General features: G+C 49.3%; 1 protein-coding gene across 2 annotated transcripts in view; it reads left to right on the forward strand.

The window, feature by feature from the left end:
* LOC118790515 (pleckstrin homology domain-containing family A member 1-like) overlaps positions 1–16,799 on the forward strand; it is a 20,149-nt gene extending 3,350 nt beyond the window's left edge. The window contains exons 2-13 of one of the 2 annotated variants that reach the window (XM_036547454.1): positions 3,879–4,042; positions 5,510–5,566; positions 5,655–5,700; positions 7,629–7,726; positions 8,737–8,868; positions 8,986–9,123; positions 9,277–9,345; positions 10,745–10,809; positions 11,094–11,157; positions 11,313–11,402; positions 12,726–12,796; positions 16,102–16,426. In XM_036547454.1, coding sequence (XP_036403347.1) covers positions 3,902–4,042; positions 5,510–5,566; positions 5,655–5,700; positions 7,629–7,726; positions 8,737–8,868; positions 8,986–9,123; positions 9,277–9,345; positions 10,745–10,809; positions 11,094–11,157; positions 11,313–11,402; positions 12,726–12,796; positions 16,102–16,345 — 1,215 coding nt within the window. In that variant the 5' untranslated portion in view covers positions 3,879–3,901 and the 3' untranslated portion in view covers positions 16,346–16,426. Of the gene's footprint in view, positions 1–3,878; positions 4,043–5,509; positions 5,567–5,654; positions 5,701–7,628; positions 7,727–8,736; positions 8,869–8,985; positions 9,124–9,276; positions 9,346–10,744; positions 10,810–11,093; positions 11,158–11,312; positions 11,403–12,725; positions 12,797–16,101 lie in introns of both variants that reach the window. The other variant, XM_036547453.1, reaches the window with a different exon arrangement.
* The last annotated feature ends 7,266 nt before the right edge of the window (positions 16,800–24,065 follow it).

Below are 24,065 nucleotides of genomic sequence, written 5' to 3' on the forward strand. Positions count from 1 at the left end.
AGGACAGAGAGAGGGGGGGGGGGGGGGGGGACAGAGAGAGGGAGGGGGGGGGGGGAGAGAGGGACAGAGAGAGGGAGGGGGGGGGGGGGGGCAGGGGGGGAGAGAGAGGACAGAGAGAGGGAGGGGGGGGGGAGAGAGGACAGAGAGAGGGAGGGGGGGGGCGGGGGGGAGAGAGAGGACAGAGAGAGGGAGGGGGGGGGGGACAGAGAGAGGGAGGGGGGGGGCGGGGGGGGAGAGAGAGGACAGAGAGAGGGAGGGGGGGGGGGGGAGAGAGGACAGAGAGAGGGAGGGGGGGGGCGGGGGGGAGAGAGAGGACAGAGAGAGGGAGGGGGGGGGGGACAGAGAGAGAGGGGGGGGGGGCGGGGGGAGAGAGAGGACAGAGAGAGGGAGGAAGGGGAGGGGGGCGGGGGGGGAGAGAGGACAGAGAGAGGGAGGAAGGGGAGGGGGGCGGGGGAGAGAGAGGACAGAGAGAGGGAGAGAGGAAGCGGAGATGAGGGGATGGTCCTTGGGGGCGTAGATGCACAGAAAGCTGTGTTGTGCAGGATGACCTGAAGGAGACGTTTTGAGTGAGTGCTCTGCGCAGTGTTAGCCTGCTGTGTGTGTTGGTGCGGTTGGAGAGGCAGCTCAGAGAAGTGGGGCTTTGAGCCTGGCCTGTGGCCTGCTGCCTGTGGAAAACTGTGTTTCAGGAGAATAAAATGAAAGTAAATCACTCATGTCATTTTTTGACATACTAATATCAATGTTTTACAAAACCACTGGCGTGTCCCCTCAACTCCTTCTGCAGCGCCCTCGCAAAGCTGCATCACACTGACCATTATTATTATTATTATTATTATTAGCTGCTGAGTAGAATCACTCGTCCTTGGGGATCTGAATTATGTATATGATATTTTTAAATCTGGGTATTTAATAAAGAAATCCTGGTTATGTCACTGTCTCAAGGGTACCATAGCAGAGCCCCACTGGGAATCAAACCAATAACCTTCCATTGAGGGGCCTAGTTCAAGCTGTTAATCTCTTTGCCAGCACATTAACATAAAGAAGTGTATATGCTGTCACTATGCCAGTGTTAGAATATGGGTGAAGTGTTTTTGAGGAGCCTTCTAAAACAAGGTCTTTGAGGAGCCTTCTAAAACAAGGTCTTTAATACCAGGCTGTCGTTTTTCCATGCAGGCTACATTTGAACACTCTGCCCCAGAGCTCCCTGAAAGAGACGCATTTGGTTTGTATGAGCTGGGCGGAGCTGGGTCAGAAAGGGCCCCCCCCACCTCTCCCTCTCTGAGTGATCGTGCAGCAGGGGGAGGAATGTAGAGGGCAGTTCCCAGAACGGAGGGAGGCGAGTGGAACAGCTGAAATGGAGTGCTCACTGTCTCACTCTGCTTGTTTAGACTTGGCCAGGGTCCAGAAATGTGTCATTGCAGGCAGTCTGGTATAGGCTCCTCCATACTGGAATGTCATGCCTGTAGGATGACTGTGAAGGAGAAGTGAGCAGAATCAAACATAACCTGTCTGACAGCTGGGGTACAGTCTCTGTGCTGTCACCTGGAGCACGCTGTCACCTGGAGTTCACAGAGTGACACTTTCATCCGTGAGTGTTTTATGAGGCTACTGCTTGGCTGCGTGCCTTCAGCAGGCCGGGCATTGCAGGACATTGTGAAGTCGCTCCAGTATAATGTATCCCTTGCGTGTGTTGGTCCCCTGTGTGGTTTAGAGAGGGAGGTGGCTGTGTTCTCTCTGCCCTGCGTTTGGCCTGGTCTGGCGGGGGCTCGGATGACCTGTGCAGGCACTCCTCCAGACGAACTGGCCCTGCACTGCAAAACAAAGACCCCCTTTTGCGAGTGTTTCAGCAGAGACGGGGGAGGTGCGGGAAAGCCGCTCAGAAAGCATTGTGCTTTTTTTACTCGATTCTCCATTGTTTTCCCCGTAACACGATGGCCATTGTTTCAGCAGAGCCCTCTTACGCTCTGCGCACGAGGCTATACACTTCTCTTCCTGCAGCTCCAGCGGGAATAATGTGGCCATTATCCGCCACCTACATTGTTGAGCCTTAGGCCCCTCCCATGTCCCATCATGCCTCTCTGTGCCCGGGACACACAGCTGCCAGCGGGGACAAAGCTGCCTCACATGGGATCCTGCATGCAGACGCTCTCACGCAGCGTGGGGGGCATGGCTGCAGGGTGGGTGGGGCCGTCGTGAGACATGGCTGGCATGTCCTCTGACCCCTCTTCCGCAGGGCCTCCAGGGAAGAGGCAGGTGTGCTGCTGAGGGTACAGTCTGCACAGGTGCTCAGGGCACCTGTTTCTGTGTTTCCCAGGTGGGGCCCTGCAGCTGAGCCCTTGAGCAGGGTGGTTATCCTGAATGCCTTCAATAAACTGTCTAGCTGTATGAATGGATAATATGGCAAAAGCAAGCCAATTATGTATATAAGGTATTGCTTCTTTTATTTGCTTCTTGGATTGATTACCTTCCACAGGTCTTTACAGAGACTTTACTTAGACTTTATTAGCAGCTTTACTTCTTAAGCATAGTTATTTGCAGAGCTCTCTGGAGGTGCCCGGCAGCGGTTCTTTATGTGTGCAGACTGGCAGCGGGCAGGCTGGTTGGCAGTCGCTGTGAGCTGTGCGTGGGATGTGGTTTTGTGGGCTGTGTAAGTTTAGCATTGTGCCCAGAGCGCAGTGTAAGTTTAGCATTGTGCCCAGAGCGCAGTGTAAGTTTAGCATTGTGCCCCGAGCGCAGTGCTGCACTGTGGCTGTGACAGCATGGCTCTGTGTTTCTGCACATGGCAGAACTCCAGCCGCTGTGTGTGCTGATCCCAGAACAGCATGGCTCTGTGTTTTTGCACACTGCAGAACTCCAGCCGTTGTGTGTGCTGATCTCAGAACAGCCTGAGCACCAGCAGGGGGATGGCATGGCTCTGTGCGCCTGAGAAGCCTCTCTGCCCCAGAATTCAGGATTCTGAATAAGTTACAGGCAGTGTTGTAACCTCCCCTGTCAGGAGAAGAAGAATAACATTTGGGAACATTCGTCTGTTTCCAGGCTAGCATACATGACCTGTTTTTACAAATATTCAGAATTTATAGCAAACATTTTCCGCATTTTCCAAGGAATTAGTCTCGATCTCCAGGGCTCTGTATTTTCTGAAGATAATGTAAGACGCTGGTCTGCTTCCTGCTGGAAGCCTGGCCTCTGCCCCTGTAAACAGTTCCACTGCAGCCACCCTTCCAGCCCTCACACAGAAGCAGGTGTTTTTACTCACACTCAGCATTAACACTCAGCTCGGGCAGCAAGGCACACTACCACAGGGCCAAAACTGGCCCCTCACGCCTTGCCGTCATGCTCCAGGGACGTCGCAGCCTGAGATCGGCTCTCTGACGTTGACCTGAGAATGATAAGCAGACCTTTCTGTTCTGCTCGTGGTGACGGTGTCCATGGCGGCAGGGTTCGGTGTGTGACAGGGTTCGGTGTGTGACAGGGTTCGGTGTGTGACAGGGTTCAGTATGTGACAGAGTTTGGTGTGTGACAGGGTTTGGTGTGTGACATTGCTCGGTGTGTGTGACAGCTCGGTGTGGGGAAACAGAAGCTGGTGGAGTGAGGTGTTAGACATGCTTTCTTGCTTCCTCTGTGGTGGGCAGAGCCGTGAAGAGGAAACGATGGACCTGCTACAGGGTTGCCAGATTGGATTATTGTTGATAAGGAAGTAATGCATTGAGGGAGAGAGCCTGAGTTGTAGTGTAGCTGGAACCAGATGTCAGAAAGGCAGAACCTGCTGGTTCACACACACACAACCACACACACACACACACACACACACACACACACACACACACCTTTCTCACACTCTGCTTTTTTTCTTCCTCTCTCTCTGACCTTCCCAGCAGCAGTGGCATGCCCATCCGCAGAGATGCCCTATGTGGATCGGCAGAACCGTCTGTGTGGGTTCCTGGATGTTGAGGAGAATGAGAACAGCGGCAGGTTCCTGCGTCGATACTTCATCCTGGACACGCTGGAGGGCAGCCTGATGTGGTACATGGACAACCCGCAGGTAGGAGGCCCCTGGAGCCGGGGTGTGGTTAAAAAATTATAATTCAATAAAAGCTGTTAGAAGTGGATTCTGAATGTGGTGCAGATGTGACACCACACAGACAGTCATGTGATTGAAGGTCCTCCCCACGCGTGTCCACTCCGGGATTGGCCCGCTCCGGGATTGGCCCGCTCCGGGATTGGCCCGCTCCGGGATTGGCCCGCTCCGGGATTGGCCCGCTCCGGGATTGGCCCGCTCTGGGATTGGCCCGCTCCGGGATTGGCCCTCAGGCCCTGCACAGGAAGTGCCCCATCTCTGTGAAATGAAAGTTTTCTGTAATGAGAACTTCATTTACCGCACGAGCACCTCAGCACCTCAGTGTGTGTGTGTGTGTGTGTGTGTGTGTGCATCTGTGTGTGTGTGTGTGTGTGTGTGTGTGTGTGTGTGTGTGTGTGTGTGTGTGTGTGTGTGTGCATCTGTGTGTGTGTGTGCATCTGTGTGTGTGCATCTGTGTGTGTGTGTGTGTGTGTGTGTGTGTGTAAGTGTGTGTCACTCATTACCCTGGAAAAAGTATGGAGGGTATTCCCGTAAGTTGTTGCATTAAAGAATCAAGTTAGTTTAGTTTTTTTGCATGTGGGCGTCTGGTGTGCGTATCCGCCCACCTGCCACTGAGGTGGCCTGGTGCCAAAGCATATCTGCGCTGTTTTACTAAATCGATGCAGGCTATTTAATGTGGTAAATGCGTACATACATTTAAACACGTTTGTGTGTTCATGTGCATGCACGTGTGTGTGTGTGTGTGTGTGTGTGAGAGAGCGTGTGGCTGTGTTAATAGAGGTGGATACAGCATGATATTTGAAAACAGAGCTATTAGTAGAAGGACATCCTGTTTCCTCTTCAGTTGATTTAGTGCAAAAAACAAGTTACCTCTTTCTCTCCCTCACTCAAGTTTTTATAAGCTTATACAGCAAGGAGCTCTTTTCAAACCAGAAACCCCACCTTTCTCTGGAACTAGATCAGAGTGTTGATAAAAAAACTCAGTGTGGTGGGCCCAAGTGGAGTTTCAGCATGGCACCATCATTTATTCATGTTTTTCAGACTGCATTATTCACCTCTGTGCTTTTTATAACTCCAAAGACATGCTGAAAGTTTTAGGGAACTTGGCTTTAATCTCTCAATATGCAAGACATGTAAATTTCATCTGGCATTCTGTATGAACCCAAAATGAAATGTTGAAAATGTTGAGTGTTTCATCTTCAGCCTGTGTTCAACTTTTTTTAGTGGAAACACTGTAGTCTTTCCATACAGTGTAAGAAAATGTAACCGACCTTTTTTTGCTAAAATAAAAGAAAGCAATAGGAATACCACAAAACCATGTCGTTGTTTTTAAACAATGTTTATGCCTGAGCAAAGTCCCAGGCACCGAAGTACCATAAGCTGTTGACTGCATCGTTTCTCCTCCCCGCCTGCCTCCTCTCTGTCCCACAGAACCTTCCGGCTGGGACGAGCAGCGTGGGCTCCCTCCAACTCACCTACATTTCCAAGGTCAGTGGAACAGGTTCCAGACCAAAGCGCAATCGATTGGGCTGCGGTGTCCCCTGTCGTCCCCTCACACTCTCCTCCCGCCCTGCAGGTCAGCGATGCCACAAAGCAGAGGCCGAAGGCGGAGTTCTGTTTCGGTAAGAGTTCCGGGAGGTTCCCTCCCTCCCTTTCTTTCCCTGTTTCTCTCCTTCTCTTAGCTTCCTATCTTATTGCGCCATTCCAGGGTGAGTTACGTCATGACTGTGGAGTTTAGATTTCACTCCATGCAGCCAGGGGGCGCTCTCACTGCTGAGGGAGCCCTTTGACTGTGTCAGGACTGGTGTGGAGGTATAAAACTGCTGGGACGGTAGTCTTGAGTTGGGGTTCCAGTGTGTCCCCAACACCAAAGGAGACCAAGAGCGAGGTCTGTGTGCAGTGTGTGTGACTTTCTGCCTGTCTGTTCACCCGACTGTTGGAGTGTGTACATCTGTGTGCTGCTTTGTGTTATCTACATGTGCCTGTGTGTCTGTGCACCTGTGTGTCTGTGTGTCAGTGTGTCAAGCAGGGTGCAAAGTTTGAGTGCTCGGTGCCCACTTGGGACACTGTTGTTGCACTCTTGAGTCGAGCACAGTTTACATTTACATTTATTCATTTGGCAGACGCTTTTATCCAAAGCGACTTACATAGGTTACAGTTCTTTACAATGTTATTCATTTATACAGCTGGATGTTTACTGAGGCAAGTACCTTGCCCAAGGGTACAGCAGCAGTGTCCCAACAGGGATCGAACCGGCAACCTTTCGCCACAGTTCAGTCAAATACTGCTTAAAAATGTGTGTGTGTGTGTGTGTGTGTCCCTAGCCCAGCTGCCTGTATCATGGTGCCCTGCAGTGTTGAGTGTGTGAGGCTGCCATTCTCACAGGGGTTGTAAGGGGAGCTTTTTGTCTCAGTGCAGAAAGTGTGGCACTGACCTGCTTTTGCTGAGGCCTGAGGCGCTGTTCCAGAGAGCCAGCATACAGCACACAGCTCCGCTCGGCTGTGAGCTTCACCCTGCGCTTACAGCACACAGCTCTGCTCAGCGGTGAGCTTCACCCTGCGCTTACAACACACAGCTCCGCTGGGCGGTCAGCTTCACCCTGCTCCAGTGAAGCTGGAGTCCCCCTGTCCTTCGCGTTTTCATGATGCAGCTGGGACAATTCTTACTGTCCAGCATTGCTTCATGTTACAGGCGGGGTTTATTGAACCTTTTGCGTTCAGTGTGGTTGTGTCAGCTCTCCCAGTGCTGCTTCATCACTGGCAGCATTATGTATAAACAGCTGAGCCGCATAAATGCGGTTTGGCTTAGAGACACCTGCCACATTACGCTCTCCTTACCTGGTTCACCCTGCTGCCTCCATCTGTCCTCTGCCTGCAGGGACAACCACATCCTGTATGATGTGCCGGCCCCTGCATGACCACTTCCTGTCGGCTGTGGTGTTGATGCAGCCGAATGGGTCCCCTGGGCTCCACTTTAGGCCACGTTCACACTCGAAAGTCACTGGTGTCTGGTGCACTTTCAAATGAACAACTTAGATTCACTTTATTCCAGACCAGCAAAACGCAGATAAGCCTCAGCCAATTCGTGAGCAAATTCAAGTTTATTTGCTGAATCAGTTTATTGCAACAAAGCAGGATTCTGTTGGTCTGGCATTGCAACATTGCCGGTGCGGTGAATGGAGGAGGTTCTGTGGAGAAGTGCAGGTGTGATGGAGAACGCTAGCTCACTGCGTTCTGTGCATTTACTGTCCCTGTGATTTCCACAAGACACGGGACACCGGCAAACACAGTGCTGCAGGCTTCATACAGGGCGTTTCTAAAACAGTGATACAGCTGTCTGTCTGCAGGCTGTGTGCTGTGCTGTGCTGTGCTGTCTGTCTGTCTGCCTTCAGGCATGTAATGTAATGTAATGTAATTTGGCCACATTACTTTTGCACTTCCTTTTCTTCGGAACACGCCACACGTTAAACTGTTTACATGACGTCCCCTAAGGATGTCCTGTCCAGCAGAGGATGGAGGCGTTTTTCATGATCTACCCCCTGTCTCTGCAGTCATTAACACCGGCAGGAGGAAGTACTTCCTGCAGGCCAACGACCAGCAGGACCTGGTGGAGTGGGTGAAGGAGCTCAACAAGGCCACGAAGATCACAGTGAGTGTCGTTACCCCCCCCCCCCCCCCGCTGCTCTGACATCACCGCCATCCTGGCTGTCCCTGCCCCTTACATCTGCCTGAGTGTGCATTCAGTCATCCCTCTCAGCGCAGTGGAGCCTGTGCCGTAGGTTTTCAGCAGAGTGCGGAGTGGCAGCTGAGAGGGGCAGTGACTGGCGTCTCTGGGGGCGTGGCCTGTAAGCGCTGTGCTGGGGGCGTGGCCTGTAAGCGCTGTGCTGGAGGCGTGGCCTGTAAGCGCTGTGCTGGGGGCGCTGTGCTGGGGGCGTGGCCTGTAAGCGCTGTGCTGGGGGCGTAGCCTGTAAGCGCTGTGCTGGAGGGAGTGGCCTGTAAGCGCTGTGCTGGGGGCGTGGCCTGTAAGCGCTGTGCTGGAGGGAGTGGCCTGTAAGCGCTGTGCTGGGGGCGTGGCCTGTAAGCGCTGTGCTGGGGGCGTGGCCTGTAAGCGCTGTGCTGGGGGCGTGGCCTGTAAGCGCTGTGCTGCAGACGCACACAGCGTGGCACCGTCTCAGCACTGTGAGTAACGCTCGGTGCACACGCTGCAGACAGCCATCACAGAGGCGTGCTCTCAGCTGCGGGATGCATGGCCTCCGAGTCTCAGCACAATAGCTATCAGCGGTTTACCTCACAGCGGTCTACCTCACTGGATTTTAATGTTGTTTTCTGGTCAGTAAGCCAATGAAATGAAAATAACCCCCGGGGAAGTTGTTCAGTTCATTGCACAGAACACACAAGAAGCTGTCATAGGGAATGTTTATAAATGCTTGTGATGGCCAACCATACTCCTTCTCTGGGCTTTTTCCTGGAACAGCTGGTTATCATGTGTTCTGTCTGCCTCCCTGAGGCCCCTGTAGCCAGGCCCTCGGGGCAGGGCAGAGGGCCGTTGCTGCGTTTGAAGGTCTGGTTCGGGTCTGTGCTTAGCAGTACGCGCTGCAGTTAAATTGACCAGCGTCCCTCCTGCTCGGGGTGCTCACAGTCTCTCCTCTGTCTCTGCAGGTGCCAAAACCTTGCGATGTGCCCCACACTGCCGAGACCCTAAAGCCCTCCCAAGATTCCCTGGGTACCAAGAAGCAGGTTTCATACAGGACAGACATCATAGGGGGGGTGCCCATCATCACCCCTACACAGGTGAGGCTGTACCCCATAGCACCCTGCCGCAGAGTTCTGCTACAGCTCATGGATAGTGTCAGATGATGCAGGCTAAACCCCCCCCCCCCCCCCCCCCCGGGCCTGTGTCCTCAACAGGAAGGGGGTGACGGACAGCTGGAGGGCGGCCGGGAGGAGCCAAGGGGGTCCCACAGCCCCCTCCCCTACTTCCTGAGCAAAGTGGCGCAAGACCAGGCCATGATCAAGGCTGGATACTGCGTGAAGCAGGGGGCCATGGTGAGCAGGCTGCACTTTATCCTCCTCTCCTTTAGAGGGCGCTCTGTATGTGAAGTGCCACCCATGCAGGGGGATATGGTGTTTGATATGGTGTTTTGTGTTTTAGATGTTTGTTCTCTCATATTTTTTGTTTGTTTACATGTGATCTCTCAGAGGAAGAACTGGAAGCGAAGATATTTCCTTTTGGAGGAGAACTCATTGAGCTATTTCAAGTCAGAGCTGGTGAGCCTGCATGCTCTTTGTTCACCTCCACAGTGAATGCGGTCGGCCTGAAGCACATATACGGAGTCCTGTGTGGCAGGAGCAACAAGTTTACATGCGACAACTACTGCACCAATGATGGCTGCAGATTAATAATGTAGAAAGGCTTAAGGATAGTATTTCATAATGCAGTTGCTAAATGACCAAAGGTAATGTTATTTGTTATAATACACAGATGCGTTATGTGGACATCTCTTACAGACATGGTTGTATCTATTAATGATAAAGGGTACAGGGATTGTTTAGAAACATGGTACTTTAAAGAGGTGAAGAGATCTCATGTGCTGCATGTGTTCTGAAGATATCTCTCGATGCTGTCGTCCCACCAAATTGCTCTGTCCCAGGGACTCCCACATTGCTGGTCTTTCTGAGTGTGTCTTTTGCCAGTCCCTGGGGCAGTGCGGTGGTCTGCCAGTAAGGGCTCTGTTTGAAACAAACTGCTCTGAGAGCTACTGCTACCTGCTACCTAATGATATTATTTAGCATAGATTAAACACTCACACTAACCTTTAGAGTACCTCTAGGGCTGAGTGGTTAGCCAGGTGATAAAATAAGCTCTGGTGAGGTGAGACTCTTTTTGCACAGGGTTCAGCAGTAGAAGGTTATGATTCTCGCATTGTGTACTCATTTTGGAAGTGACAGTAATAACCCGGTGAGGGACCTGGGACTCTGAGTTCAGAGCAGTGCTGGTGTTGGTATGAGGTCATTTCCTGCCCTGCAGATCATTCGCCTGCTTCCTCCGCTGTGGTCGCAGGTGTTACCACACCCTTCACACCCTGAGCGCTCTCAGCCACAGGAGCGGTGGCAAAGCGCAGAGAAAAACACAACCCAGGATGGAGTGGAGCTGGCTCCTGCGTCTGCCTGTGTTTGCCCACGTTTGCCTTCGTCTGCCCGCCTTTACCTGTGTTTGCCCACGGTTGCCTGTGTTTTCCCGCGTTTGTGAGAAACAGGGCTGAAATCCTGGCTTTTTAATTAAGGGGCTCTGTTAGAAGCTTGCCCTAGAATGATGGGAATTATTCCAGTAGCAACCTCCACAACACAATGTCTGTATCATCAGCTCTCATGCAGGAACTGTAAACACACACACACACTCACACACACAGTCCATCTTTTCACTATTAAATGTGTTTCAGCATAAACAGGTCTGAAGGACAGGCTCTTCCCTGCCTGTAGTAGACACACTGAAGTCCCAAACTCATGTGCTGGATGTAAGCATCAGCTCTTCTCTTCAGCCCTGATCTTCAGGCAGTGCCTGACACATTACACACGAGTGATACTGTACTGTGATGAGAGACAACCTGTGGATTTCATGCTTTCCAGGGATGTGTGACCGCTCTCTCTGTCTCTCTCTGTCTCACAGGATAAGGACCCCCTCCGAATAATCCCACTGAAAGAAGTTCACAAAGTTCAGGAGTGCAAACAGCGGTGAGTCGGAGAGCTGCATTTCAGCACACACCAGCCCTGTGTTTGTGTGTGTGTGTGTGTGTGTGTGTCTGTGCTGTATGTGTGTGCTGTATATGTTTGTATATTGGGAGCGTGTAGCTGCCAGTGTGACACATTCACTGTTAAAAATGAATGCATACAAAAGAGATTGATATGACAAATGGTCTAATTTTAATAATACAAATTTCATCATCACGCATCATTCATTTTTCCTTTCACATGCACCCAGAGCTGAATTTAAGTCTGTGTCCTGTGTTTCTCTGCAGGGACATAATGATGAGGGATAATCTTTTTGAAGTGGTCACCACCTCTAGGACCTTTTACGTTCAGGTGAGAACAGGGAGTCCCATGCCTCCCTCGTCTCCCTGAGGGAGGTTTGAGGCCACCGTTACCTCCCTGCTTTATCCTGTCATTGACCGCTCCCTCTCTCTCCCTCTCCCTCCCTCTCTCTCCCTCTCCCCCCTTCTCTCTCCCTCTACCCCCAGGCGGACAGCCCAGAGGAGATGCACAGCTGGATAAAGGCCATCTCGGGGGCCATCGTAGCCCAGCGCGGTCCAGGCCGGTCGGCAGCGTCTGTAGGTTCCCGCTGCCCTGCGGTGGAGGGAGGGGAGGGGCGTGTCTGTGCCCCCTGCTGTGCGGAGCGTCTGTCCCTCATGGGGTGCCTTTGTGCTCATGCCACGTGCTCCTGTCAGCCATGAGTCTGTCTCTCAGTCCAGCTGTGGTTAGTCCAGCTGTGGTTAGTCTAGCTGTGAATACTGTAGCTGTGTTTAGTCTAGCTGTGGTTAGTCTAGCTGTGAATATTGTAGCTGTGTTTAGTCTAGCTGTGGTTAGTCTAGCTGTGAATAGTCTAGCTATGATAAGTTTGTCTGCAATTCAAGTCAACCTGCACTTGCTGTAGCTATGATTACTCTAGCTCTGATTAGTCTAGCTGTAATTACTCTCACTGTGATTAGTTTGTGATTACTATAGCTGCTAACAGTCTAGTGTAGCTGTGATTCCTCTAGCTACGATTAGTCTAGCTGCACATGCTTTAGCTATGCTTTCTCTAGCTGTGATTACTCTGGCTATGATTACTTTAGCTGTGATTACTCTGGCTATGATTACTCTAGCTGTGATTACTCTGGCTATGATTACTCTAGCTGTGATTACTTCCACAGGCTTTCAGAGCTTATTAAACACTTTGAGAAGCATGCAGATCAGTATGTGGTTTCCACAATCCTCGGCAGGTTAGGAACACCCACAGTGATCAATCAGCACAGTTGTGACTCTCCTGTTCCACTGTAGAACTGAAACCATGTTTGCCAGGGCCAGAACCAAAGCTGCCTAACCTGGTGCAGCGATACTGCTTTTCCACCACGTTAGCTGCAACCACAGCTGCTGTGCGTTGTCTTGTAGCGATTGCTGGTGTCTGCACACAGACGAGCAGGTAAGTCTGCTACTGCTTTGTGGGCTAGCCAAGGTGCACAAATGACAGAAAGATATGCAGAGGGCACAGAATACTGTCATTTGTTCAGATCACCTGCACGGTCTTTGTCTGGCTGACTGAGGGGATTTCCCCTGTACATGGCTTCCATTTTAGCCTCTCTCTGGTTCGTTGTGATCAGTGGCAGTAGCGTGTTTCTGTCGCCCGCCTGTGTTCTTCTCAGTTTTTAGCAGAAAAGGAATTCAATAAGTTTGACTGGTTCCAGCTCTACATGGAAAAACACATTTACTGAGCCAGTCTGGTTCCTGCACTACAGTGGGAAAGGGGTATAATGAGCCAGCCTGGTTCCAGCTCTACAGTGGGAAAGGGGTATAATGAGCCAGCCTGGTTCCAGCTCCCCTTTCTGTGCCCTACTCTGTCATGGCTGGAGGGTCAGGCTGCCCCTCTAATCACCTTTTGCGATGTGTTGTTGCAGATGCGGCAGGCCAGAAGGCTGTCGAACCCTTGTTTTCAGAGGTATTCGTCCCCAAACGCTGAATGCAACACGTACGTGAGCTCTCGTGTCTGAAGCAGGTTCTCTCTCTCGTCTGCGGATGAGTGCAACATGGATGAGTGGGATTTATTTTTTTCAGCTTTCTGCTGCCCAGAAAAACCCTTATCATCCATAAATACAGTTTCATCTCCCATTGTGCTACTCCACCCTCTCCCACCGTCCATAGACCCCCATCCCATCCCGCCTCGCTGCCCCACCTGAGCCGGCTGCCCCCGGTCGCCCGGTGGTGACCTGATCAGACTAACCGTTTGTCTTTTCGTGTGCGTCTGTTATTGTTTTCTCTGACCTCTGCCGTCGGGGCCGATCGTTGCCCCTCTCCGATGTGTTTAGACCTTTAGATTTCCTTCCTGATCTCAGTGGGCATACGGTGAAACAGCAGAGGAGTCAGTATTGTAACCGGTAGGCTATAGGTTTGATTTTCACCACCACCGGCACCTTCCCTGACCTGTTTCAGTAAATGCCTAACTGTGTAACTGTGTAGCCTGTGAAGCAAGAGCTTAGATTGGCCCATGATAACACTTGTCTGATGAACGAATAAGTTGTTTAGCATGAACTTCAAAGAAGGCTTTTTTTTAAATTCTCAACTTTGATGATAGAAGCCTGCGTGCGTTTCTGTGGTCTTAGCAGATCTTATCAGCAGACGGTGCTGTGAAGCCTGCTGTTTTGAGTGCCCAGCATTCAGGGCAGAGAGAGAGGCTCCTTCAGTCTCTGGTACCATCCAGCGCTGACCCAGGCAGAATCAGTCGTCTCAGGTGCACTGCCTGCTGCCCGTCTCTGACACATAACCCACTCTCTTTCCACCTCACCTCTGTGGGTGTCTGTGTTGGGCATGAGTCTCCATAACCCTACCTCTGAATCCGTCCACCTGTCGTGAGTCCATTTCATTTATAGAGTCAGTAGGTTTTGTGTTTGTGTGTGATAGTTTCAGCTCCCATTTTTAGAGTCAGCGAACAGCTGTGGGAACTCAGTGCATTATGGGAAATGTGTTTGCAGTTAACTCTAGGCTCAGGGTTTTTTTTTTTTTTTTGGGGGGGGGGGGGGGGGGGGGGTGTTGTTTTGATGCTTGGTGTTAACCTCAGGGCCTCATGCATGCTGCCCCTTAGCGCTGTGCTAATCTCAGAGTTTTTTAAAGAAAAGCTTGGTTTGTGGCTGTTTGTGTCGATCCAGCTCTTGTGTTCATGCCATCCTTTCCTCACTGTCATCCTCTAGAGCGTGTGTGTGTGTGCGCGCGTGCGTGTGTGTGTGTGAGTGTGTGTGTGCGCGCGTGCGTGTGTGTGTGTGTGTGTGTGTGTGTATGCGCGCGTGCGTGTGTGTGTGTATGCGCGCGTGCGTGCGTGCGTGTGCGTGTCCGTGTCCGTGTGCGCGTGCGCGTGCGCGAGTGTGTGTGTGTGTGTGTGTGCGTGTGCGTGTCTGTGTGTGTGTGTGTGTGTATGTGAGTGTGTGAGTGTGTGAGTGTGTGTGTGTGTGTGTGTTATCTGAGTGTTGCGGTGCTTGTGCTGGTGGAGCAGCAGCAGTAGAATGCACTCTGCACGCGCTCAGCGATTGCATGGGCTGCTTTCTCTCTTACCTCGGTGGAGTGTCTGTGAACGTGAACTGACCTCGTCTTGACTGCACTATCAGCTGATTTAGGCAGATATAAAACTTATTCTTCTCAGTGCTACATCAGACAGTTTCCTGTTATGAGGACTAACCCATAGATTTGAATATTAGATATATACAGAGAAATGGTATTTAGCATCTCTCTGACTCAGACATAATTACGGGTGTTTTCTTTGTATAAACAGAGTTTCTCTGCCTTGGTCTCAGGAACACAAGCTTGCGTATGCTGGTTTTTTGATTGAAGGTTTCTTAACTGTTAGTCTGTTAGGATGAATGTATGCAAATACAAATTGTCATATTTTTCTATTGAGTATTGAGTGTCAGCGAAGCTTACTTAGTTGTTCTATTAACTGCAAAACTAAATGCCTTAAACTAATTCTGGCCCTGAAACTTACTAGAATGCCTCATTGATCTGATTTACAGAAGCTGAAAAATGCATTATTGAATTTGGGAAACAACCAAATAGAAAACAGGGCCCTTACAACACAATTCTTTCACAAAGAATTATCTGCTCATGCCTGTGAGGGTCCAGACAGCAGCGGGGCTGAGACACTGACCTAAAGGGGTTGAACTGAGGCTCCTGGGGGCCGCAGTGGGGAGGGCGTTTGCTTGTGTCAGACAGTCAGGTTTGCTTTGAGCACACGCTGGGCAGCCCGCAATGTGTCAGACAGTCAGGTTTGCTTTGAGCTCACGCTGGACAGCCCGCAATGTGTCAGACAGTCAGGTTTGCTTTGAGCACATGCTGGACAGCCCGCAATGTGTCAGACAGTCAGGTTTGCTTTGAGCACATGCTGGACAGCCCGCAATGTGTCAGACAGTTAGGTTTGCTTTGAGCACACGCTGGGCAGCCCGCAATGTGTCAGACAGTCAGGGTGAGCCTGTCAGTGTGTCAGCACTGCGCACGCTACATCCCTCACTCCTACATGAGTGAACCTGCTCTCACACCGAGGTCAGCACAGGGCTGTGGATAAAGGAGCAAACACTCAAAAACAACAATAAATAAAAAATGAAGGGGGTGATTCTACCCAATCAAAAAGTGACAAGTAATAGCAATATATCAAATATCCATAATAAATGAAATGCTGTATTTCCTCATTTCATAACTTGCACAGCATTTTGCTGTTCATTCTCCTCATTCAGCCTCATAATGGCTGACAGAAAAGGTACAAGAAAAAGGCCTCTAGTTAAATATTGATTTTTACAGCGTCACTGTGGCCTTTTTGTTCAGTGACTGAATAGACCCCTGGTTGCTGAGAGACAGCCTGAGTGACAGCTGCAGATCTCCTTGAGTTTGGCAGTCCTGTGCTGGAGGCAGCGCTTAACGAGCAGTGAATTTGCTAATGCTAATGCTAACTCTTACACGGTGTTTTTCTCCTTTTCTCCCTTTGTTTTTCAGAGAGTAAAATCTGACAATGACTTACTAACATTCCACAGATGAGCACTCCTGCTACTGCCACTGCTACAGCTACCACTGTTACTACAACTACTACTGCTATCACTGTTACTGCAACTACTACTGCTACCACTGTTACTGCAACTACTACTGCTACCACTGTTACTGCAACTACTGCCACTGCTGTTACTGCTGCCGCCGCCGCCGCCTCTGCAGTCCTTCCTGCGACAGCCGCAGTCCTGCATGTGCGCCGGCCATGTCCTGACCGAGTCTCTGTGCCCCTGCCGGGCACACCCCCTCTTTCAGGAGCAGCGGGACCCTTCCTCACCCCCCGGTTTCGCCCGCTGCGACCCGGCCCCCCCCACCCTTCGCCCGGCCGTACCTGCAGTGGCGCCCCGCCCACAGTCCCCTGGGGGCCCGGGGCCACGCCCTGTCCACGCGCAGCCTGGCCTGGGACAGCGAGCACTTCATGAGCCTCTTGCCACTCCCCAGCCAGCGGGGGGGGCGCCACGCCCGTCTGTCCCTGCAGGAGACACGCCTGTCCAAGTGAGCGAGGGGTCGCCATGGAGACGGCGCAGCAGCTGCGAGGACAGCCCCCCTGAGACCCCCCCCGCCGCTGACAATGGCGACCTGCCCGTCAGCAAGGTGTGAGCACACAGCCACGCCCCTCACAGACTCCCCGAACCCACAGCAGCCAGGGGGAGGTGACTCCGTCTAGAGCTCCGCACCGAGGCCGCGGAGAGGGTCAGAACTGGGTCTGGACCAGCAGGGGGAAGAAACAGCACAGAAAGGTGGGGAAGTGACAGAACAGAACCATGCTGAGGTGAACTGGACTTTGGATCAGAGACGCGGGGAGAGAAGTATGAAAGATCATTTTGTCTCTCTGTCCCATTTCCCTCTTTGTCCCTCGTTTGCTTGAACATCCAACCGAATCATCCTGAATGTACACCCCCCAGCCGGACCACCAGAGGGCACTATACGCCACACTTCAGGAGATGGGCCCAAGTCCCTCAGCTGACACAGTGAAGGGGGGGGGGGGGGGGGGGGGGGGGTTCTGTGTGTGTTTTGGGTTGTGTCACTTTTGTTGTGTTTGTTGGGTCGTAAAATGAAGAGTCCATGTGGCTCTCCGGGAGGAACGCGGTGTCTTTGGTTGTGTGTCTCAGTCCAGACGGGACAACCACTGCAGCGGTGTTTTAACCAAAAGACTTCTCGCTGTGCACCATCTCTCATCCATGAATTTGGACCTTTGATTTCATGTATTTGCTAAGAGATACAACCATGGAAATGCTTAGAGTGATGCTTTTAAATATGAAAATGTAACATTTATTTTAACATTTTTAATAACAGGCTCATGGGACACACTGTCTCTGCACATAGCCGATCCCTTTAGAGGTTTACTTTTACAATTTCATGTTTTGCTCTTAAATGTGACACCCCGTTTTGTCAGTGAAGGAGGAATTACCTGGAAGCAGAAGGGAGGGTGACACCATTACTGAGACAGGCAGGTGTGACCCATCCAGAAATAAGTCCAGTTCTTTTCCTTCATCTCTCCTGATTCTTCCTTTCAGGTTGTGTATATTTTATATTTTTCACGTTCCATGTCCCCCCTCCCCCGGTTTTAATGTACATTGTTTACTCTCCTTCCTTTGATTGACAGTTTTTTGGTTAGAGTGGCAGCCACACAGAGGATCCTGCCATGAAGCTCATGGGGGCTCACTCAGTTCAGCGTGTGGTGGAACGCCTTGCTTCTCCCGGTGTGATAGTGAAACCTCGTTCTCTGCAGACCCCCCTTCTCTACCTGCCGTACTTTCACACCAAATGCGTGCCTCTCCGTCACCTCCTCCACCCTGCCTGAACTGCACCGTGCCGTGGCCGAGCTGAGAAGCTGTGATTTCCAAACGGCAGAACGGGTATGAGGGTGTGTCTTACTGAGACCGGTCTGCACAGTGAGAACCTGTTTTCAGGGGTATTGTAAGGTGTGTGTATTCATGAGAATGAGAATGAAGTTTTAAACATTCACAGTCTGTTGTATGACCTTTCTTTGTGAGATTCTTTCTGTATTTGAAGTTATTTGCTTGTCTGCTGGTGATGTTCCTGTACCTGTATTGCCAAACACAATGGGTGATCTCAGCTGTGCTGCTGTGTAGCTGAGTGACTCATGACCTATAACCTGCCCTGTAAAACAGCTGTTAAGTGCCTGAGTTATTTCTACACAGAAAGAGGCTGTTTTCATCCTGGTTTTCTTGTTGTACCTGATGTTTCTGAATCATGTGCATTATTTATTATGTGGAGTTTGAGCAAAAAATAATAAACAAATGTCACATTTGTCTAATGCAAGGAAGTACTGCCAAGCAGAGCTTCAAACAAGCTTGTTTGCTTTGAGATTCATAATCCATCTTTTTCCTTCATCATATGTATGGTCTCAGTGTTATTCTAACCCGTAATGTACAGTACAAAATGAAACATTTCCACAAAAAAACCCACGTGACTCATGCACAAAGCAGATGCTCTCAGTAAAACATTTACAAATACATCTTACCTCATTGTTTTTGTCTTTTTCCTGCATTTGACGCTTGGAAGCGAAATATAAAGTATGCAGTGCCACATTCTCTCTAAATGGCCAGACTCCGGGCCAAGCAATACCAAAAGATTTTTGGAAACACTGGGTATGTTTGCTTTGTGCGGTTTGTTTGTTTAGTTTTGGTTTCGTTTATGTGCGCTAAGGAGGCCCAGATTGATCAGCATTAACTTGACTTCACTTTGATATCAGTAATTTCAAGGCAGACCCTTTTTATTGTTCTTCTGCCTTACTGTGTGTAGGATGAATGCTTTGTGTTTGCAAGATACTGCAGATACATGCAGATGCACACACACACTGCCCATCCCTGTCTCCTGTGAAGCACTATACTGCCTTCTGCTGGTGAGAACATGTTACAGGGCTGTGTGATTTAAGGCTTTGGATTTACTGCTCTGAAATGTGTGGCTACAGCCTAATAGTATGTTGCACTTGAAAATATTCCCTTCCGCCCACAGTCGACACCAAGAGCCGTTACAAGCCTAAATGCTGAAGAGAAGGCCGCAGGCATGGAGAATGTCTTCTGTGTGTGCGTGTGTGTGTGTGTGTGTGTGTCTGCGTGCATGTGTGCTTGCGTGCACATGTGTGTGTGTTAGTGAGAAATGAATGTATGATCTTCCTGATCATAGCGCAGATTCACCCACTCCTCTAGACTTCTGCCTTAAGTTCTCCCAAACAAACCTCTTTACCGGCTGACAGGAGTCTCATGGGAAGAGACGGGCTCTCAGACCCCAGCTGGCTGCTCACAGGTGGCATGCGTCTGCAGCAGGAGGAGGCGGCGTCCCCGCCCCAGGCGGCCTCTCCTGCGCTCAGAGCTGCGTGGGGCATCTCCCTGCCCCAGAGTCCTGCGCAGCGGGAGACCAGGGGGTCACTGCTTTGACGGTAGGTATTAAACTGGAAGTGCTGTCGCTCATAGTAGAAAGTGGAAATTCATTTCTTGACATTGATGTCAGTGTGAAGCATTGCCGTGTGGCCCAGGCCAGACTGGCCCTGCTGCTCTCTGCTTCCAGTGTGGATGGGAGTGGGGTGTGGGGGACCAGTTGTGTTGTTGAGTTGGGTCACATGGAGGCCAGCTGTGAAGTCAGTGATGATGTCAGGGATAATGTCATGGTTATGTAAGCTGCCAGTGAATACGGCTAGAGAGGCACCGTAACTGTGACAGCACAGGAAGTGTCCCGCAACCTCTCGAGGGATTGATTGGTTTCGGCTTTGTTATGCTCCTCCGCTGGCAAAGCCCAGTCCGACCGGTTTCATCCAGACGCCTCCTGCCCGTTAGCAATCGAAATAACAAGCCGTTGGAACGCACATCAATGCTCTGCAGAACAGATCGGGCTGCACTCAGTTGGATGGCATGCTGGATTATGTCATACATCATTATCATTTATGAGTGTAATATGTGTTTGGAAGTGCACTAGGCATACCCTGGGATTTGTTATGTTACACAAATCATTTTTTGGCTAATGATAGCTTGATTTTGCATGTTTACTTGTTCAAAATCTTGATTTAATTTAATTTAACTAACAAGCCCATTTTATAGATCATGTGTAACAAAATCTGATCATTTGAAGTTCAGTCACTTGAGGGTTTCATTTATTGGCCTGAACTCTCCTGGCTAAAGCCAACTGCACATACATACTTACATTTGTGTGAGTTTATTATAGGCAGAATAGTCAGAGATGTTCTATAGAAAGTCCCAAAATGTCATACAGTGCATATTTTCATCAAATATATTAGTTAGGTCTACATTTATCCATGTATTTATATACATAAGCAAATATAAACATTCAAAATAAGGATATATAGAGACAGATCTATTGTAAACTTTACACTAATAAATGCAGGTATCCCAAACCATCTTGGAATGGTGCACATGGAACCTGGAACAGTCCTATAGAACACTGCAAGCTCATGCAAAGTATCCACAAACCCTGGATTTGAGCATAACCATATCGGCATACTCTGCAACCCTGTCATGTTCTTACACAACAGCAAATAAATTAGCCTGGGACAGTAGCCAATCATACTGTGTGAAACCACTGTATTAAGGGGATCAATGTGTTATTTAAGCCATTTGTCTTATTTTTACCAGAGCATTTACAATTCACTCTTCACTTGTAAATGTAGACCCAGCTCATGGAAATCATGACAGATTAGTGTGTGGAGTACACAATCCACACCACTTAACAAACCACCAAAACAATCAGTGCCTTTGACATTATGATAGAAGTTCCTTTACTCATTCGTAAACTGTTCATTATCAGAGCACTGAATATTTCAGGTTTATGCTTTATAAGACCCAGGGTCCTTTTAAAATGTTCCGCAGCCAGATGAAAGTAAAGAACAATTCCATGTAAACTACCAGTAAAATAAAATCGACACATTGTTCCTATACATATTGTTTCACAATATGCTGCCTCATACCGTGCATACTTATCTCAGTTATGAGCGTGGATTTCACGGGCTCTGTGTGAGGCTGGCTGAATAAGGCAGGTCTGACCAATGAGCAGTGAGCACGGTGGGGCGGAGACAGGGAATGGAGAGGTCACATGATCAGCTGTGGGGTTGAATCAGTAATCCAGTGATGTCATCTTTGTGTGACACCCCAGAGGCTTTGGCTCCTGTTATTAAACCCATGTGCCAAACAGCCCTTAGCGTTACGTCTTTCCTCGGAAAACAGCACATGGACACAGTTTCACAACTGATGTGGAATTATTAAACGAGAAGCAACCTCCCAGCACTCAGCACGAAAGACTGTCCCCCATCGCGGTATCACTCAAGGTGTGCAGCAAAACATTCAGACCGTTTGACACTTTGGCTTAGGGTGCTGGAATCTTGCTGTGGAATACATGGAAGATTACAGGAAATACAAAGTAAAAGCAGATAGATTCTCTTCCCATCAAACACTGCTTTCTCTGATTTTGGAATCTGAATATGTCCCCTTCTAAAAAAAAGAAACACAATTTTTATGTATGTGGTAATGCTGAGAGGCAAGGCGAGTGAAGGAATTTTCAGGTAAGTACAAAATCAAAAACTCTCCAGTTCTCTGCTGTCCTTCAGTATTCCTGTAGACATATAACCATGTGAACTATAATGGCCAGCTCTATGGGCCTTGCCTCTGCCTTGCAGAGAAGTAATCCTTCTAACTGAATCTCCAGATAATATTGTGGAGTTGTGTAAAACCATGTGACCAGTTCTGCTCTGGAACTGACTAAAACGCTTCCTGGTCTGGAGCCCTTCAGAACTGGACACACTTCTGTGGTCTTCTGCTGGAAGTCACTCAGGACAAGAGCATCAGCTAAATGTATGTGATGGTTAGATTGTGGAGGCTGTCAGTAGATTGCGGAGGATGTGTAGATGGGCCATGTGCATGCTGTGGGAGAGTGTGCTTGTTTTGTGTGGATGGTGTGTAGATGCTGTGGGAGAGTGTGTTTGTTTTGTGTGGATGGTGTGTAGATGCTGTGGGAGAGTGTGTTTGTTTTGCGTGGATGGTGTGTAGATGGACCATGTGCATGCTGTGGGAGAGAGTGCTTGTTTTGTGTGGATGGTGTGTAGATGCTGTGGGAGAGTGTGTTTGTTTTGTGTGGATGGTGTGTAGATGCTGTGGGAGAGTGTGTTTGTTTTGCGTGGATGGTGTGTAGATGGACCATGTGCATGCTGTGGGAGAGTGTGTTTATTTTGTGTGGATGGTGTGTAGATGCTGTGGGAGAGAATGCTTGTTTTGTGTGGATGGTGTGTAGATGCTGTGGGAGAGAGAGTGTTTGTTTTGTGTGGATGGTGTGTAGATGCTGTGGGAGAGTGTGTTTGTTTTGCGTGGATGGTGTGTAGATGCTGTGGGAGAGAGTGTGTTTGTTTTGTGTGGATGGTGTGTAGATGCTGTGGGAGAGAGTGTTTGTTTTGCGTGGATGGTGTGTAGATGCTGTGGGAGAGTGTGTGTGGTTTGCGTGGATGGTGTGTAGATGCTGTGGGAGAGAGAGTGTTTGTTTTGCGTGGATGGTGTGTAGATGCTGTGGGAGAGTGTGTGTGTTTTGCGTGGATGGTGTGTAGATGCTGTGGGAGAGAGTGTTTGTTTTGCGTGGATGGTGTGTAGATGCTGTGGACAATGCAGCGCAGTGAGTGGGACCCATAACAGCTCCACGCGTCAAGATGCTTGAGATGAAGCTTCATGGACTGAGGGGTGACTGCCATAGAGCCTGTGTTTCTGTTACACCTGTAATATCATCTCTAAGACTGTGTAAGTCCTCTTTTCACAGGAGAATGTTGTGTTCATGTAACCTGACATTACCCCAGCACACTGTACATGAACATATTCCACATAATGAGCATGCTGACATTAGCGTAACTTCAATGACATCCTGAAAACATTTAAAGAAAAGGCACTATTTTAATTGGAGCACCACGCCTACGGCTTAGTCTACCTACTTATTATCTCACAATTAGCAGGCTATGAAGTCAGCATCATCCCTGCCTGGACGCATACATGTAGAGAGGCATAAAAGCACATTGTTTCACATAACTACACATTCCCTTGCCATGTCACAGCTAGAAAATGTTTGCATTGTGTTCACAAAAGACAAGACTAGTTCAGGTAAGCCTGGGATGCATTTGTTTAGGACACTGGTTAAAAACAGCAGAGCTCTATATTATAGTGGGGTAGACACGGTTAGAATCTCATCCTAAAATCATATCTTCCCCTGTCAGTAAAACGCCAGACATACAACGGGCATTACGCAGCGCTGAGGTCGGCTCCAACAAGTGTCCAAGACCAGCTAAAGTACGATCACTCAGCATCCTCTCAGGTTTGGGTTTGGCTGGCCTGCTGTTGCTGTGGTAATTCCTCTAACGAGATTCGGGTCCCCTCCTCAGCGAGGGAACCGTGAGAGACAGTTCACAGCCTGCTTCTAAAACGTTACGTGAAGCAACAGTTGGGTATCAGTTCTGTGCAAAACCGATGGCATGTCAACGTAGTGGCCTCATGCATAGCTGACACGACATATTCCTAACATATCCTCAACCACACTTTTTATGTAAAAATAGTAAAAATAAACCACTTACAGCAATTAACAGTTTTCCAATAAAGAAAACCCTAATTTCCATTTTACAACACCGCTTGCAGTCACACGGCTCCTTACATGTACCAAGCAACCCCAACTGCTACGATGTGATGAAAATTCAGTGGAAAAATTAATCATTCAAACAATACTGCCAGAGGTAGCCTATCGTTGTACATCCTACAATTGGACAATTGTGTACAATTGTACAAGCAATCCTTGTACATCTTTACTAGGTCACTGTATGCAGACCAAAAGCCCACACACAATATTGTTTGCTTGTATAATATATTGCTAGACAATATTAGAACTGTATGCAAAAAATCACCTTCCTATTTTTGTAGAATAGACCAAATTAACTTCATATGGCTTTTGATAAAGTTATTGTTTTGCAGTAACGGACCAACAACTTAATATGGAGAAAATATATTTATGTCTGCATGTCATTTCTATTCTCCACTTAAGTCAAAATCAATGTCAGTGCTTAAATTTTGGCTCTCACCCTCAGCTGCATCAGAGAGCTAACAATAACAGAACAGAAGTTCTGGCGTGTAGTAGCCTAATGATAATAAATGTGTTCAAAAGTCATTACATACTGCCCAACTCTTCAGATCAGCATAGCGTACAAACAATTACAGCTAACAGTG

Source organism: Megalops cyprinoides, chromosome 15 (assembly GCF_013368585.1).
Source record: "Megalops cyprinoides isolate fMegCyp1 chromosome 15, fMegCyp1.pri, whole genome shotgun sequence".
Taxonomy (NCBI): Eukaryota; Metazoa; Chordata; class Actinopteri; order Elopiformes; family Megalopidae; genus Megalops; species Megalops cyprinoides.